Below are 15,131 nucleotides of genomic sequence, written 5' to 3' on the forward strand. Positions count from 1 at the left end.
GAGAGAGAAAGAGAGAGAGAGAGAGAGAGAGAGAGAGAGAGAGAGAGAGAGAGAGATAGTAAGGAGCACAGAGAAGACAATCGAAAAGAAGAGGAGAGAGGACACTTAGAAACACTGAGGCCTGTTTGATATGATCTGGATCCCCACTTGTGTGTGTTCATGTCTGTTTGAGATGATCTGGATCCCCACTTGTGTGTGTTCATGTCTGTTTGATATGATCTGGATCCCCACTTGTGTGATATGATCTGGATCCCCACTTGTGTGTGTTCATGTCTGTGAATTCCTTCAAAGCCTTAATTGTTGAATCATGTTGATTTCTGGCAATCTTATTACTGCTATCGTTTGAAATAATTCTATTCTTTTTTACTTTAATACAATAACACTGCACAAGAACGGTCATGCCAATTAGGCTATTTGAATTGGAGAAGAGAGGAGATGAGAGGATGAAAGACAGAGAGGGGAGGAGGAGGGGAGAAGAGATGGACGACACCGCAAATTAGACAAGAGGGCTGGGTCGGAGAGAGAGGGGAAGAAAAAGAGAAGAGAGACAGAGGAAAGGAGGGAAGGAGAGAGAAAGAGAGAGAGGCAACACTGTACTTAGTCATGCTAATAAAGCAACCTTGAATTTAATTTAATTGAGAGTGGGTAAGAGTGAGAGTGAGAGAGAGAGAGAGAGAGAGAGAGACTTTGAAGGTTCCTTTATTGACAGTCAAAAAGGAAACCAGGTAAGAGAGAGAGAGATAGATAGATAGATAGATAGAGAGACTTTTTGACTTTTAAAATCCCTTTTATTGAACCATACTATGGATCAATTACTCAATCCCCATTAATACACACGGCAAAGCAGTGGTACAGATTGTTGTTTCACCATTTAAAAATCAGTCTTCCATCATCAGAAAAATGGATCAAGCCTTTACCCACACACCATTTACGTCCAAACCAACTAAGGTTATTTGTAACGTGGAAGAAGGCATATTCCACTCTGACCCTCGACTCCACTAACCCTTTAAACATTTCCACTAAGTTCACAGATATCCCCTCCTCCCCCAATCGATTCCCTTTCCAAATGGTCAGCTTTGCTTGACCAATTAGAAAGTTCAGGCAGCCGCACAGATCTTTTTTGGCTTTGGAGTACTTGACCCCGCAAATGAAAAGTTCTTTCGAGAAGGTAAAGCCTAATCCTTGAAACACTGCCTCCAAAAGATGAAAAAAGGAAACCAATTGTGAGCAGTCACAAAAACAGTGGAAAATTGTATCAGGGACATCACAAAACCTGCACATGGGGGAAACATCAGACCTCAGTTTTGCTACAAAGACCTTTGTGGCCATGGCACTGTGCAGCACACGCCACTGAAGGTCACCAGACCTTTTAGGGATAGAACCCTTGTACAGGACCCTCCATGAGGGTAGCAAGTTTTGATTACCCCCAAAGTGAGTCCTCCACTTTGTATCACACCTGTCCCTGAGCACATTAACATTTGCACACTTAACAAGAGCATTGTACAGAAGTTTCTTGTCCGCTGTAACAAAATGCACATCTTGCATCCCCTTGAAGGAGAGCAGTCTCTCTGTAGAATCCGGTATTTGGCAGTTGGGAGTGATGTACAAATCAGGAAACCGGGCATCAACTGGACCGCCCTCAAGCCAACAATCAACACAGTTTACAAGGCTTTGTGGAAAACTTCCCTTTAGATTCCTCAGTATATCTCCCACCACCCTTTCAGACCTACAGCCCAACATAGATGTGAGCTCAGGAACAGAGAACCAACGTCCAGCAGTGAAATTAAGCAGGTGTCCAAGTTTCGTTATTTTTGCTTGGCTAAACATGGATACAACGCTTGCAGACGTCACCCCAGCTTTTGACCAAAAAGGATTTGAAAACAATGGTTCATCTATGCCATAATGTTCAAACCGAGACACCCTAAAGTGCCTCCAGGCTTGTAACACTGAAGTGTAAAAGTCACTAGTGTGAACACAGTCAAAAACCGACACAAGAAACAGATGCCTGTCAAAGAACAAATCAGTCTTAGACCTCAACAAGGCAAGGCCAAAGTCCACCCATGGGAGGTCAGTCCCATACAACAACTTCTGAGCGGACTGAAGTCTCATTGCCTTCACTTTGCTGGTCAGGTGGATCAGGCCTTGACCCCCTTCAGCCAAGGGCAAGTACAGCACTCCAGGAGGGAGCCAATGATTCTCGTCCCAGAAGAAGTTCACAAACCTCCTCTGTAGGGAGGCCAGAAGATCTGCAGGTGGGTTTAAAACAGTTAATCGGTGCCAAAGCATTGAAGGGGCCAAATTATTGACCACTAGCACTCGCCCTCTATACGACAACTGCGGTTTAATCCACTCCCACCTCCGCAACCTTCCTTGCACCTTCTCAGACAATCCCTCCCAGTTCCTGTGCATGTATTGTTCAGTGCCAAAGAAGATTCCCAGGATTTTCAGCCCCTCCCTGCCCCACTGACAGTGCATGGGCAAGGGTGGCACTGCCATGCCCTGCCATTGCCCTAGCAGCAGAGAGAGGCTTTTCCCCCAGTTCACTCTGGCAGAGGAGCTCTTCTGAAAGGTGCTTAAGCAAACTACCAAATTAGCCATATCCTCTTGTGAGCGTATGACAACATTTATGTCGTCTGCATAGGCAAAAAGCTTCACTGTTGCGGAATTCCCAGCAGTGTCCTGAATGGAAAAACCCTGGAGCCTCTTCCGCAACTGTATGAGCAAGGGCTCGATGGCTATGGTGTATAGCAGCCCAGACAAACTGCAGCCTTGACGAATGCCTCTGCTCACAGAAAAGGGCCTCGTAAGTGACCCATTGATTTTGAGCATACTGTACACATCTGTGTACAGAAGCTTAACACACGACACAAAAAAAGGGCCAAACCCAAATGCTCGAAGGGCGCTAAAGATGTAGTCATGATCCACTCGATCAAAAGCCTTTTCTTGATCAAGAGAAAGGAGGCCTACATTATGGTTCTCCATCTTAATTAAGTCCAACATGTCCCTTATAAGAAAAAGGCTGTCAAAAATTGAACGCCCTGGGATGCAATAAGACTGGTCCTGGTGAATGATCTTGGCCAAGACTGCTTTAAGACGGTTTGTGATGGCTTTGGAGAAAATCTTGATGTCTGTCCCAAGGAGCGACACCGGCCGCCAGTTTTTCAGGCACGCAAGATCACCCTTCTTCGGCAAAAGTGTAATCACCGCTCTCCTGAAGCTTAATGTCAGTGTTTTCTCCATCAACCCCTCAAGAAGTACGGCATACAGATCAGGCCCAATAAGGGACCAAAAAGTCTTAAAGAATTCTGCTGTTAGACCATCCAACCCTGGCGTCTTCCCTGTTGACTGCCCCATAGCAGCCTCAGTCAGTTCACTGAACGTCAGAGGTCTTTCAAGGGTGCCCTGGTCTTCCTCTGAAAGGCGGGGCACCTCTCTCAAGAGATCCTCTTTTGTGCTCATATCACAGGGCTCTGCAGTGTAAAGGTCCTGGTAGAAGGACAAGGCATAGGAGAAAATCTCTCTTGTATCTGTGGTGAGCCGTCCCTCTGGCAGCCTTATGTTTGTGATCAGCTTCTTCTCAGATGTCCTATTTTCCAGCCCAAAGAAAAAGGTGGTGGGTAAGTCCATGTCATTATGCTGTGTAAAACGAGCTCGGACCATAGCCCCATATCCTCTCTCTTCCCACAGGTTTCTCAAGAGCATCTTCTTCCTTTCCATCACTTCAGCTGCATCCAATCCCTCTCCACTGCTGAGGTCCATAATCTCTTGTTCAACAGCCCTTATTTGTCTCTTTAGTTCACCCGACTTATTGGCTGTATACTGCAGGCAAAAAACATGAACCTGCTTTTTCCCTACATCCCACCATTGACTTAGGGATGGGTAAGAAACTTTACTCTCTCTCCAGGTCTCCCAGAACTGAGTGAAAGATCCCACAAAGTTGTGATCCTGTAATAATCTATTATTGAACACCCAATGTGAAGAACGTGGAAGCCTTTGTGTCAAGGGAAAAGAGACAGAAATATAATGGTGGTCTGAGAGGAAAGTGGGTACTATGCTGCTTCGACAAAATAAACCCCTATGGCTCTTCTGAACATAAATTCTATCTAGCCTGGCAGCTGAAAAAATATTAGCACTGCTCCTTACCCAAGTGTACTGTTTGTCATTAGGAAAGTGTTCTCTCCACACATCCACTAATCCGTGATAAGATAACAAGGTCTTAAGAGCCTTAGCAGATCTTGGATGGGGTTCATCATGGTTCCTGTCCAACATGTAATTTACGGTACAATTAAAATCTCCAGCTAATAAAATCACCCTCTCTTTGGGGCAGTCTAATATTGCCGACTTCAATTTCTGAAAAAAATCTATACGTTCAGCTCCAATATTTGGAGCATAAATATTAAAAAAGGAAAGAAGAAACCCATCAACACTCACATCAACACGTAGTATTCTGCCTGGTACAAGTTCAACAACATCTGTAGGCTGCCACTGTAACTGTTCTGAAAATAATATGGCAACCCCAGCACTGGTATTAGACCCGTGGCTTAGAAAAACCTGGCCTTTCCACTCTCTCCGCCACTCTTCCTGATTGTGCAAGTCTGTGTGTGTCTCCTGCAGGAACAACACACTACATGCCTTTAGAGCTACAAAATCAAAAAGAGATCGCCTCTTGTTCCTGTCACGGCATCCATTGACGTTTAAGGAGCCTATATTAATGCAAGCCATGAATACTAGAAAGAAGTGGAACGACAGAAAACCCATCTTAAAAACGATACCGTTTCGCTCTACGGTCCTTGATTAGATTTCTTACTGCAGTAGTAAATTTTGAGAGGCGGTAGTGCTTGGTTTGTTCAAGCTCTAAAAGACTAGCTTTCTTCACCGCCACTGAACATGACGTTAAGAATAGCTGCAAGTCTGGAAAAAAATCTTGAACACGGGGCTTTCGTACATTTTTTGTAACATCAAGAAAATTGTTAATTTGTTCCAAGGTGTACAGTTTCGACTTTCGACGAGTAGCCGCCTTTGAACCATTTAACTCCTCATCAGCATCATCATTAACATCATCCTCCTCCTCCTCTACATAATCATTATCATCTGTAATTTGACTATCTCCTACTATGTTAAGATCACTATCATCCGGTGTGTTAGAATTATCAAATCCCCCATTTCCATCTAGATTTTGTGAACTTGGTACTGACTCACCAGTCTGACTAACGTCAGATGGATCATCCAAACCTCCGTCTTTACCAGCGGTGTTCTCATCATTATTCCCCAATTCACTCGGAGTAGATTGAAGTTTATCCTTTGAGGCATCAGGGCCGCTTTCACCCGAGCCCGGAGAAATGTCACTGGGCTCTGTAGCCGCTGGCCCTGCGGCCTCGTCGGCATGCTCTCCCTGATTGAGCCCAGCGTCATTGTTTACGTTGGAATCAGCTGGTGGATTTAAATTTTTACGCGGGCAGCTCCGTCTAATGTGCCCTAATTCACCGCAATCGAAACAACGCATTGTTTCCGAACTAACGAAAATCATGTATTCCTTCCCCTCCAATGCCAGTTTTACTGAAACATTAAGGTTAGCGAACTGAGGGTGGAGAATCATGAAAGTTTGTCGGCGAAACGACATGATGTGCTTCATTTCAGGGTTCTTACAACCCAGCGGTATCATTTTTAGCGGCGCATTGACTTTGCCATATCGAGCAAGGATTCCTGTTAACATCTCATTTGAAATGAAAGGGGGTACATTTGACAATACAACCTTCTTGGAGAGGCTAGACATAGGTAACACGGGGAAGTATAAGTCATTAATCACCAACCCAGTTTCGATTAACTTATCAACCTGCTCAATCTCTGCGAGGAAAACTACCACGGCTTTATTCATTCGCGAAGCCGATTTGATGTTAGACGCACCAACCTGTTCTCCGATGGCAATTAGGCAATCCTCCACAGACACCGAAGGGTCGGGGAAACACTTACAGCCATGACGGAGAGTAAGATTCGACATATCTCCTCCCGTATCCATTGGGTATAAAGCTGACCCTGGCAGCACAAGCCACGGGTCTAAACACCAAAAAAGGGTCTATGCAGGCTAATAAACAAAAACCCAACATAAACCTAAGAAAGAGAAAAGGAAACCAGAAAGGCCCAGAGAGACACTCTGAGCAGCCAAACTCTCCCAATTACCCACAATCCCTAGAGAGAGAGAGAAGAGAGAAAGAGATGAGTGGGAATGGCCAAACAGGGCTGATTAAAAAGGAAAGGAGGAGAGGGGGACTAGAGGTGGGGAAGGAGGGATGCAGAAGACAGAGGAGAAAAGAAAAGACCACAACCACGAGAGAAATGGACTCTTACCAAAGCAGACTTGCCCACGCCTCCAGAGCCCAGGACTACTAACTTGTATTCACGCATCCTGCACTGTGTCCGCTGTCAACCTTTAGGAGACAAACAGAGAAACAGAGAGAGAGAGAGAGAGAGAGAGAGAGAGGGATGGGTTAAAAATGTGGACATGTGACTATGACAGCTGTCACTCAAATAAACAAGGCCAGGCAACCAGGCAGCCAAGCGTGGGCCTGGAGACGGCTGACTCTTCCTGTGGAGTCTGGATACACTGAAACAGATTGTCCATTGACACAGAGAGCTCAAAAAGGGAGCAGGCCTACCATGGGTGGTGTGTGAGCAGACGTGTGTGTGTGAGCAAACGTATGTGTGAGTGTGCGTTTGTGTGTGAGTCTCGGTCAGTGTGTGTGTGATGAGCATTCAAGGAGCACAGATTTCCTCTTTTAGACCAGCTGAGAGGCAACTTGCCCTTGTACAGTCATACATGCATATTTATATGTGCACACATACACATGCGCTCATAAACACACACACAAAAAAAAAGTGCACACACACACACACACACACACACACACACACACACACACACACACACCCTGACCTCTCTCTGCACCAGAGCATAACTGCATGCAGCTCAAGAATGTCTTCAGTGCACCCCACCCAGTCTCAAAGGCTCTCTATCTCCATCTCTATCTCCCTCCATCTGTCTCTCTCTCAATCCCTTTTTCTCTCTCTCTCTCTCTCTCTCTCAATATTCAGTTGTCCCTCTCGCTCTCTCCCTCAAATCTCCACTAAGTATCAAAGACACTCTCTCTCTCCCTCTCGGAGTCTCTCTCTCTCCATCTCCCACTCTCCCCAAGTGAAACTGAAATGCCTGAGGGAGCATGGGAGAGAGGGAGTAAGATGAAGATAAAAATGGAGGGAGAGGGAGAAAGAGAGAGGGAAGAGAGGGAGAGAAAGAGAGAGGAGGAGTGAACTAGACTGAGTTCTTAAATATATAAATAAAAGGAATCAAACACATCTGTTCCTGTCTCACACACACACACACACACACACACACCGGAGCCAAGGATACACCTCCAAGATGTCTAGATCCCCTGCTCTCTAGTCCTCCTATGAGGGGGGCAGACACCACTTTCCCAATACTAATGAAATAAGGCCGGCCCTCTCAGACAGACATCATCTTCTCCATTTACATAAGCACAGAGAGAGAGGGGGGGGAGAGGAGGAGAGGAGTGGAGAGAGGAGAGAGAGAGAGAGAGAGAGACAGAGAAAAAAAACACAGAAGGTGACAAAACATTACAGAAAATGTAATCATCTGTCCAGGAGGTATAGGTGGAGATTCACACACTCAACTCCTTTAGGGGAGGTTTCAGCCATGACGATGGTGATTGTGACAGAACGCGGCAATGCCGGCAATTCAGCTAGGATTCAACACACACACCGTCATGTTACAGTAATGACTCTCAGTCAATACAGTCATGTCAAAACAAGTTGAAATCAGGCTAAGCTGCAACAAGTCGTGACTGTTTGAAGACAAGCAGAGAGAGTGAGATTTCCACTTAAAGCTGCAGTTGGCAAGATTATTTTGATCATATTCACTGAAACCGACACTATGCTCCGACAGAACATAAATCAGCCGGTTTTAGAAAAAAACCCGCACTTCTTCTTCAACCTAGAGCCTGTTATTTGTTTTGCAAAAATCCACAGCTCCCTGTTCTTCTGGTCCAATCAGAAAAGGGATGTATGAGATTTGACTGTCAATCACAGTCTGGTGCAGTCTGGTGTACACTGACGAGCACAAACTTGATGAGAGGGTGCTCGGTGGTAGTGGGTGAGGGGCATGAGGGGCAAGTCCCCTCAATCTGTCAGACTTGCCAACTGCAGCTTTAAGGACATAATTTCATCACTTCCCCAATCACAAGCCTATCAGCAAATCCTACTTACAGCGTGTGAGCAGAAGAGAGATCCTTACTTTTGTAAAGCATTTATTCAAAACTTTGTTGTTTTTTTTGTCAGTGGTTCAATCACCAGTTGAAGACTAATCTCACACAATCATTTATAGGAAATAACCTCCTATCCACGCTCCACACACCATTTTAAACTGAACCAAGCCACATTCTCCCACTATATAACGCGAGAGAGAAAGAAAAAAAGAAAGATAGAGAGATGTCTTTCCAATGATATTTTTCCTGTTACTTGGGGAACTGAGAGATGTGAAGTGAGAAGACAGACAATTCAATCTGCTCATCCAGTCACACACACACACACACACACACACACACACACACACACACACACACGGTGCATCAAGTCATCATTTCATTAGAGCAACTGGGGGGGGGGCCCAACTCTCTCTACACACATACATTAAACCTTTCATATATTCTTCCTCTTTTGCAGGCACACAGGACTTTATGTGCGTGCGTGTTTGTGTGTTGCATTAGGGTGTTTTCTAACAGGATGCTGTCACCGTTTCCCTTGCTGTCATAAACACACACCACACCCCTTTTCAACTATAAAAGACAACGGACTGACAGATGAGCCCAAAATACTAACATAAGACAGCACCAAGGATATCATGACATTATGAGAAAGACAGCGAGAGAGAGAGAGAGAGAGAGAGAGGGGGAGGGAGAGAGAAAGAAAGAAAGAAAGAAAGAGAGAGGGAAAGAAAGAGAGAGAGAGAGAAGGGGGGGGGGGTGATGGATGAGAGGGAGAAAGAGAAAGGTGGCAAGATGATTTCAGGATCAAGGTTGGGTCTTGTCAGGACTAACCTCTGCCCCTAGAGTTACACACACACACACACACACACAAACACACACACAGCTTCAGTCTGGGCTGGTCTATAGCACTGCCTTTCTGAACTGAGCAATTCCAAACTTGAAGAGAATGAAGAGTTAATGGAAGAATTGCGCACACACACACACACACACACACACACACGCGCACACACACACACACACACACACACACACACACACACACACACGGGAAAGATTTGATGAAAGATAGCAGGCAAGGAGGAGCTTGTGTCATAAACAGAAAATGTCCACATCAGCAGTCTTTTCTGTGACTCACCCCAACATTACACAAACACTCAAAAACACACACCCTCACAAACAATGTGTGCTGTTACAGCTCAAACCTCTCCACTTCTACATGCAGCATTTGTAGAGCCATGGGAGCATGTGGCCTATATGTAACCTATATAATGCTATATAATGCTAAATATTTGCCGCTTTGATGAAGTAAATTGTGTGTATACAATACATGTGTGCGTACAGATACTAAATTATTAGCAATGCAAAAAGGAACAATTTGTGTCTTTGTGTGTGTGACGAGCGTGACACCCTAATTAACGCACACACACACACACACACACACACACACACACACACACACACACACACACACACACACACACACACACAGCATCAAAAGAGAGCAGCAGTGAAAGAGTTCAGGTTCTGACACACTAAGGAATAATCCTACAGAGGTCCTGCGGCATATGAATGCAAGGATTAATAATACCACAGCAGAATGAACTCTTGTACAAAGACATCACAGTGTGTGTGTGTGTCTGTGTGTGTGAGAGAGTGTTTTAGAACAGAAATCATTATTTTTGCCGGTAGATATACTTTTGGGCTGAATGTATTAGCCTCTTATTTGCCAATACAGACGGAGTATAGAAATCACCTATTCATGTCCTTCTCAGGTCGCAGCAGACAGCTCTATGCTAGTAGCATACCCAGCAAATAAAGAACTGAATAAATAGGAAAGGTAGCAAGGAGGAGAGCTGGGCAATTGGCAGTGGTATTACATTAACATAATTTGTCATTAGTTGTCAAAACACGCACACACACACACACACACACACACACACACACACACACACACAATGTGACAGCAATCACCACATTAACATCAATGCATGCTTTAGAAGATAAGAGAGTTGGAGACTTGCCCAGATATCGTCATCAAACACACACACACAGATAATTCACAGGTGCAGAATTCTCTAGATAAATAAACACAACAAACCCGTTGAGGGTTGATATGGCAACATACAACTACAGACACACACACCTAAGATGGACAAGACGTGCACACATGGATGAAGTACAATAAAGGTCATGTGTAACGGCAGCCTCCTCAACCTGGAGCTCAGGGAGGAGGAGGCTTCTACTTATTGCCTAAAGCGACACACGGCCTCATACCACAGAACAAAAGCCTGATGACCTTTTTCTTCACACACACACACACACACACACACAATGACCAAAGTCATAACCAGCCATATAGAATAACCATTCAAGTCATATGCAGGACATGTCCTGTGGCTAAGGGTCACGACCAGACGTCTCTCAAGGGTCAGGCATAACAGTTGAAGAGGCGTTTAATGGATACAAGCTTCTTGTGTGTGTGTGTGTGTGTGTGTGTGTGTGTGTGTGTGTGTGTGTGTGTGTGTGTGTGTGTGTGTGTGTGTGTGTGTGTGTGTGTGAGTTCGCGCGCGTGATGACCCCAGGAGGGATGTCCCACTGATCTGCTCGTGACTGACACTGTCGACTCCGTAACGGGTGACCTCGACAGTGAGGGACCGCACAAGGTTGAGCTGAATCCCTGGCTCCCGCACGAGTGAGCAAGAGAGGCCAAGGCCACAAGTAGAAGATAGAGGGAAGGGAGAGGAAGAGGAGGAGGAGAGAAGAGACAGGAAGAGGAAGAGGAGGAGGAGGAGGAGAGAAGAGAGAGGAGGAGGAGGAGGAGAGAAGATAGAGGAGGAGGAGAAGAGAGAGGAGGAGGAGAGTAGAGAGGAGGACAACATATCGTGCCACTTCCTCACGCTGCCACCCTGGTTCAATACTCTCCTTTGTTCTCCTCCATCCAGACTCCCTCAGCCAGCAGAGGCTTTTATCTACAGTCACATTAACGTAAGAGCACACAACCACCAGGGATATCCATTCCCCTTACACAGTTCTATCCTGCTCCTTCAGGTAGTAAACACGGGGGGGGGGATTGGATTGGAGAATAAAGCTTTTAGTGTAGGACCAGTCTTAGTCTAATCCATGTATGGAAAACAGGTCCAGAGATGCCCTCGTTTCCAGCACTTGGGCATTGGTACTGAAGGTACTCTACAGCTCTCTATGTGAACATGAAAGGTAAGCATACACACGAACCAGGTGGAACTACACTACAGAGGAAGCAGCCAAAGCCCTGTGATCTGTGTGGACAGGCGCTAACACATCTCAGGGTACAGGCGTGACACAGGCAGAGAGTACGGAGAACAGAACCACTGCATCAGTCCCAAGTATGTTGAACTGCACTGCCATGTTGAACTGCATCTGCACCGCCATGTTGAACTGCACCGGCACGTTGAACTGCACCGGCATGTTGAACATTGAACATGTTGAACTGCACTGGCATGTTGAACTGCATCGCCATGTTGAACTGCACCGGCACATTGAACATTGAACATGTTGAACTGCACCGGCATGTTGAACTGCACCGGCACATTGAACATTGAACATGTTGAACTGCACCTCCATGTTGAACTGCACCTCCATGTTGAACTGCACCTTCATGTTGAAACAGCCAGGTGCAGGGCCCCATCACTACACTACACTACTGCTCATCATAGCTAAATACAATTAGCCACCAACAGTTTGGGTACACTTTTAGATAATAGAGCATGGATAGACAAGACATCCAGGGCAGGGCTGTGTGTGTGTGTGTGTGTGTGTGTGGTGTGTGTGTGTGTGTGTGTGTGTGGGGGGGGGGGGGTCAGGATTAATCCTCTCCACCAACCCACTTCCTCTGGCCTGCTATTGTCTTCTCACAGGAAGCTATCACAGGCATGGAGCAGCTCTGACAGACGCAGCACGACCCGCTACGCGACGCGACCCCATAACTAGTAAATGTGTTGTGTGACTACGCTTTGTGACAATACCATATTTCATCCACTTCTCATAAAAGGGGCTATTAAGGTCAGCTCCAGAAACAGGTCAGCCACAAGCCAGCGCTAATAGAGGAACCAGGCGAGCATGTATGGGGGAAATAGACCGGGAGGTGGGATTAATGCTGCTTTCACACAGAGAGGCACAACAGGCCCCAGAGATTAGCCAGTGCTGGCCCACAGTTGGCCGGTCGCTGGTTCAGATCCGGCATGCCTGGAGGTTTTGTTTCTGTTCTCGTAAATACGGAACCTGTCAGAATGCAAACATAGGAAGTTACTGACTGTTCAGTGTGTGTGAGATGTTGATGGGTATACTGATGAAGCGAGACAAGTCAATTCATGTCCTGGACTCACACACATACAACACACCATCATAAATGCACACCTGTGGCAGTCCAGCTGCTCATCAGGAAAGGTGGCAGTCCACTGCCCATCCACAAGAAGGACATTTACCAGTAAATAAACACACACACTACACACACACATCAGTGTCTCCATCTTTGCTGAAGCATCAGAGGCTGGTAGAACTAGTTATACAAATCTGTTTAGTCACAGACTCAAGCACACGATGTAAACAGAAAATTAACAGTAAATCCAAACATGAGTCAACATGAGTATCCATACCAGCTCACGCACCAGCACACGCACCAGCACACGCACCAACACACGCACCAACACACGCACCAGCAAACATGTTCCCTAACAAATCACAAGACCAGCATGTCATCCAGCTGTGCTGACCGGTCCCTAAACATCAAAACAACAGCTTCACTGATGGACCCTGACTATGCCCTAACCCAGCCCAGGTCTGTGCTCTCCCCTCCCTGTAACCAAATCTGTGCTCTCACACCCACCACACACACAGTCCCACACACACACACACAGTCCCACACACACACACACAGTCCCACACACACACAGTCCCACAAGCAGCTGTGTGCATTCTCCGTGACGTGCCGTGGGATGGTGGTTCTCCAGACGGGCCCCTGGGGGCAGCACAGGTGTGGAGTGGGGGCTCTCTGCAGTCTCCGCCACATGGGTCCAGAAGCCGCACCACCACACGCTAAAACCACATCACTGGAGCACCGCTCACACGCCTCACGGGCTGAGGCGCCGCTGCCAGAACTTTCTATGAAACTAACTCGAGCATGGACATCTAACTACTAGTCCCTGTGGCTTCTCCTGGGTCCAATTACTAAAAAGGATATGTGTCAGGCTAGTGTGTGTATGTGTGTGTGTGTGTGTGTGTGTGTCTTTAGATATGACTGTGTGTGTCTGCCAGTGTGTTTATGTGCGTGTACACACGTGTACGTAATCTAAGCATGTAAGGGCTACAGCCGATGTTAAAAACGTCTCTACCATGAAGTCGGCCATTTTTCCTTCTTGCTCTCTCGAGTAGAGCTTGTGTTGGCCTGAGACGTCGTGCAAAGCACACACCAGGCCAGCCAAACCCACGACTCCATGGAGGGCAACAAAGATGAATATAAATGTGTGTGTGTGTGTGTGTGTGTGTGTGTGTGTAATGTGCCATTAGGGAGTGATGGGGTAGAGGGCAGAGCATGCTGGGTAAGTCTCTTGGTTGGCTACATTTAGCTGGGTAGTGTGTGCCTCCAATGTGCCACCCGGGAGGGATGGGGGAGAGGGCAGAGCCGAGCAAAGCATGCTGGGTAATCGGACGGGCCATAGCTAAATAAATAAATCAATGACTAACCAGTCTCCCCCCGTCCCCTTTTGCAGTGCAGTCATTTCTCATCACATCATGGGGGGTTAGGGTTAGGGGAAATCTGCATGGACAGCAATGCACAAAACTTGTGGACACACCTCTACACACACACACACACACACACACACACACACACACACACACACACACACACACACACACACACACACACACACACACACACACACACACACACACACACACACACACACACACACACACACACACACCTGCCCAGAGACAAATGCATAGACACATGTACACACACACTCAACATCACGTACATACCTAGCGTTCATGGGCTTCGGATAAACCTTTTTTCCAGTGAAAACATCATCATTCCGCATCATTCACCTCACGTAATGTGTGAGTCAGAGGTCGTAAACTGGGGCTAGATTTGCCAGAGTTGCCTAGTTAGGGGCTCGTCATCATTTTGTCGTCACGTTGTAGTTCATTTGTAGTCCATGTGGCCTTTCATGTCCAACAGTTTTTGTTTTGGAATTTGCCGTTTTTGTCACTTGAAAGCTGCATATCTTTCTTTCACAAGCGTCTTACACTATATTTTAAGCAAATACAGTTGTTTATTTAGGATTAGTGACTGTATGTGTTAACCTTTGTTGTGGCATCCGTGTTTGTCACACATTCCGACGACAAAGCACAGGAACACTTGCTGTGGGAAAAACAAAGTAGCCACGGGGGCGGTCCTTGTCATTCCCAAGTGACAGGAATGTAAACACCATGACTAACTTCCTCCCAGGTCATCCTTCCTCATTTGATTGAGGCCCTTGCAGTGATGCCTATTATCAGCACACACTCGCTCTCTTTTACCCTCACTCTGTGACTTACACACACACACACACACACACACAATCTCTAGTTCTCTCTCGGCACGTCAGCTGTGCTCATTTTGCTACCCTGCTGATACCGTTAAGGTCCAGCTGGCTCTACGTTGGTGTACACACACACACACACACCTTACTAGCCCCATTTATGATCCAGGGAGCTAATTACACTGCATTTGGGGGGCATGATTGAGACCAACACAACACACACACACACACACATACACACGAGTGCCCTCCCCCCCCCTGTTGACAGGAAGAACCCCCCCCACACTCACACACT

At 46.4% G+C, this 15,131-nt stretch overlaps 1 protein-coding gene across 1 annotated transcript in view; it reads right to left on the reverse strand.

Annotated features, from left to right (window-relative positions):
- Positions 1–15,131, reverse strand: part of rap1b (RAP1B, member of RAS oncogene family) — a 58,559-nt gene that overhangs the window by 20,028 nt on the left and 23,400 nt on the right. The window contains exon 2 of the mRNA XM_076303212.1: positions 6,346–6,425. Coding sequence (XP_076159327.1) covers positions 6,346–6,402 — 57 coding nt within the window. The 5' untranslated portion in view covers positions 6,403–6,425. The remainder of the gene's footprint in view (positions 1–6,345; positions 6,426–15,131) is intronic.

Source organism: Alosa pseudoharengus, unplaced genomic scaffold, assembly GCF_046254945.1.
Source record: "Alosa pseudoharengus isolate Yale_2024_CS ecotype anadromous, Long Island Sound unplaced genomic scaffold, YU_APseudo_1.1 YU_APseudo_1.1_scf_24, whole genome shotgun sequence".
NCBI classification, from domain to species: domain Eukaryota; kingdom Metazoa; phylum Chordata; class Actinopteri; order Clupeiformes; family Clupeidae; genus Alosa; species Alosa pseudoharengus.